This window comes from Panthera onca, chromosome F1 (assembly GCF_046562875.1).
Source record: "Panthera onca isolate mPanOnc1 chromosome F1, mPanOnc1 haplotype 2, whole genome shotgun sequence".
NCBI lineage: Eukaryota > Metazoa > Chordata > Mammalia > Carnivora > Felidae > Panthera > Panthera onca.
Genome location: NC_138355.1, coordinates 68,330,592 through 68,334,187, shown reverse-complemented (window position 1 = coordinate 68,334,187; position 3,596 = coordinate 68,330,592). Strand labels below are relative to the sequence as shown.

Genomic DNA, 3,596 nt, shown 5'->3' with positions numbered 1-3,596 from the left:
GCTTGTCATATCCTGGATCTACATGAACCCCCTTCACAAAGGTTACGTCCCACAGGAAAGAGCACAAATTGGGTTACCAACAGAACTGAGGAAAGAAGTCAGAAAATTCCCGAGATTGGATGCTGTGTGTATCTGGTTTCTTTCATTGCACATCACATCTCTGCCAGAATTGTTCCACAATACACGTCAACGTCGAATCCTTCGATATCATGACATGTGCTTTTGTTAGACATTTGCTTTGAATACCTTTGTTTTGAAGAAAATGGGGGTTATTTCCAACCCTCGTCCAGGGACTCTGCCTGTCATGCAGACTCTACTGCCTTATTGGCTTGTTGGATCAATGTTTCAAGATACCCTGTTTATTCAGAGTGAGCCTCTGACAGTCACTTGAAGGACACAACCATGAACAGTGTTTTTTAAAACCTTCACTAATCACTATGACATAAGACTTACCAATATACACATCAATCCAGATACGCACAATAGACTGTTGATTTCTACATAGTGTATCACCTGTGAGAAATGGTTTACCTCCTGGGAGGCACAGCCCAACACCTTACAGCAAAGTTTTAAAAAAATTCCTTAACTGTTATATCTTTAGATATTTTTTAAATGTTTATTTATTTGAGAGAGAAAGGGATACATAGTGAGGAGGACAGGGGAAGAGAAGGAGGGGGAGATACTCCCAAGCAGGCTCTGACATGTCAGCATGGAGCCCAATGCTGGGCACAAACTCATGAATCATGAGATCATGACCTGAGCTGAAACCAAGAGTGGGTTGCTATACCAACTAAGCCACCCAGTTGTCCCTGTATCTTTAGATATTTTTAAGCACCTCTTAGTGTTGTGGTCACAGGGGTTGTTTTTGCCTTCCACAATCTTGTTCCTCCAATGCCCATTAATGGTGCAAGACACCCAGTGGCCGGCTGGTAGAAGGCTACCGTCTTGAGGAACAGCCAGGAGAAGTAGAAGTAATTGAACAGCTTTCTTAAAACTAAGTAATGTTTGTGATTGTTTAGCTCCCAGTCTCTGGTTTCCTTCATGCCAACCTCTGGTAAAAGGCCAATGGCAAGCCTTCTCCTGACATCGCATGGTAAATGCCTACTGACATTAGGGAACACACAATCATGCACCTACAAGCCAGGATTATGTATTCAGAAACTCCTCTTTGCCAGCAGCTTTCTGAACGCATTCTTCATGTCTCTATTCCTGAGGCTGAAAATGAGGGGGCTGAGGAAAGGGGTGATGATGGTGTAAGGGACAGCGATGAGTGTGTCATCTCCTCCCGATCCTTCAGGCTTCAGATAGACAATAGCCGCGAAGCCAAAGTGGACGATGACCACAGTGAGATGAGAGGCGCAGGTAGAAAAGGCCTTCTGCTTGCCCTCGGCTGAAGGGATCCTGAAGACAGTGGACAGAATGAAAACGTAAGTGGTGACGATGAGCAGAAAGGTACCCATCAAACCTGACACTGAGACCATTGTTACAACGAGTTCGGTGAGGTCGCTGTCTAGACAGGACAGCCTCACCACGGCCCGCATGTGGCAGAAGAAATGGTGGATGAGGTTGGGGGTGCAGAACGAGCCCCCGAATATCAGTGCGGTCTCTGTCACAGAGATAAGGAAGCCTCCGGCCCAAGCAGAGACCACCAGGTGCCCACACACCACATTGGTCATCAGCAGTGGGTATCGGAGAGGGTGGCAGATGGCCAGAAAGCGATCGTATCCCATCAGCGTGAGGATGATGCAGTTAGTGCCACCAAGTCCCAGGAAGAAACACATCTGCAAGCCACACCCCGGGACTGAAATGCTTCTCTTCTCAGTGAGCAGGTCTGCCAGCATCTTGGGGATGATGGTCAGCGTGTAGCAGGTCTCGGAGAAAGAGAGGGCACGGAGGAAGAGGTACATAGGGGTGTGGAGAGATCTGTCCGCCCAAGTTAGGCCCAGGATGGCCAGGTTACCTGTGAGGGTGAGAAGGTAGAGGCCAAAAAAGAGCACGAAGAGGAACGTCCGCACGTGTGGGTACGAGGAGAAGCCCACAAGAATGAATTCTTTCAGGACTGTCTGGTTGGCCTTCATTGTGGCATGTCTGAAATGTGAAAGAAACAACAAGTAAATATTCAACTCTCCGTTATTCTTTGAAGGTTGTGGTGTGAATAAGACAGATGATCAGGGAGTTACGATGACCAATTGATTCTTCAATTTGTGTGGCAAAACACCATGTGTATGTAGGTCACGGGTTTTCCGAATTTTTAGTTCATTTGTTATACCTTTATTAGGGGTGCAATTACTGATCGCTTGGTGGGTGACAGAAGACTCTTTGTGGCTTATTGTTTTAGCAGACTTTATTGGCTGGTAATATCATAAGACGAAAAATACTGTAATTAGTGACTAGATAAAGGAAATTCAGGTGTCTGAGGTCGGCCAGATTTGGATCAGACTCTGAATATAAAACCATTACCAAGTAGCTAATAGACAGAGTCAGGGTCTGACAAAGCAACTTGCACACAGAATATTGTCTGTAAATATCCAATGGGTAAAGATTCATAGTGGGTTTGTTAGTAATTTTGGGACCAAATGTAGACAATGGCTTATAATCGTAAGGATGTCCAAAGTCATGAGCTCTTCTTGGAGGAGATATTTAGGTCCCATATATGAAAGAAATAAAAACATGCTCCCTTCCCTGTACTCTGAGGAGAGGGAAGATCGGATACTCCAGGACCCTCCGGATTAATAGCAATTCATTAGAGTATGTGGATGGTACCGATAAACAGACTTTTTATCCAAATTCGGTTCAGGTGCAGCTGAGATTTTCCCATTCCTTCAGTGCCATACTCAGATTCCCAAAAAGGTCAACCCTAGAATTCTACAAATTCTTTGATATTCTGCATCTCTTTTAATCTCATCCTCTTCTGAAATCTACAATATGCTGTTTTTCCTTGCATTTGACACATTCCCTCAGTCTTGTATTATGTTGATCCATCGTGTTTCCTCTGCCACATGTCAATATATTTAATAACTGGCATTGATAGGCTCTACGTTTTGCTAGTTTCCTTCTAATGTTGTTTGGTTTTATGCATGACAACGTGGATGAGAAGTGTGTAGGACAGCTGTGCAATGTGTATGGCAGCTGAGATTATTTCCCTCTTTTTAGCAAGAAGAGAGCTGTGTCTGTGAAGGGGCATATTTGTAGCGAGAAGCCAATGTTTTGACTGAATTGTACATTCTTACAATTTATCTTTTTTTCTCCTCCCATAAAGAGTCTACGGTCACACATCTCTGTATGTCTCCGAGCGCTAATATGGAGCATTTGAAGAAGGTAATGATTCCCAATACACGTACACGGATAGGTTAGTGATGGCAAAGAGGCTGAATCTAAAACAGTTTCTGTTTTACCTTGTTATTCGACATTGGGCAGAAAGTTGAGCCTGGAGATAGCAAGTCTTTCCAGTCTTAAGTAGATATGGTGGAGGCTAAGATTAAGCATTCCGTCAGCAGAGTCAAGCTGGTCACGAAAAGACAGAAGAAGCAGTGGGAAAATGGGCTGAATCTTTATTATTATTTTTGAAGAAGTTCTGAACTATAAGTCAATAGTTT

At 44.0% G+C, this 3,596-nt stretch overlaps 1 protein-coding gene across 1 annotated transcript; it reads right to left on the bottom strand.

Moving 5' to 3' along the window:
- Positions 1-1,154: 1,154 nt before the first annotated feature.
- On the bottom strand, positions 1,155-2,078 carry LOC145713341 (olfactory receptor 10X1-like). The gene has a single exon (XM_081791842.1). The coding sequence runs from the start codon at positions 2,076-2,078 to the stop codon at positions 1,155-1,157; it is 924 nt and encodes a 307-aa protein (XP_081647968.1).
- Between the last annotated feature and the right edge of the window lie 1,518 nt (positions 2,079-3,596).

Coding starts and splice junctions, on each gene's coding strand:
- LOC145713341 (XM_081791842.1), bottom strand. CDS start 2,078: ATGAAGGCCAACCAGACAGTCCTGAAAGAATTCATTCTTGTGGGCTTC.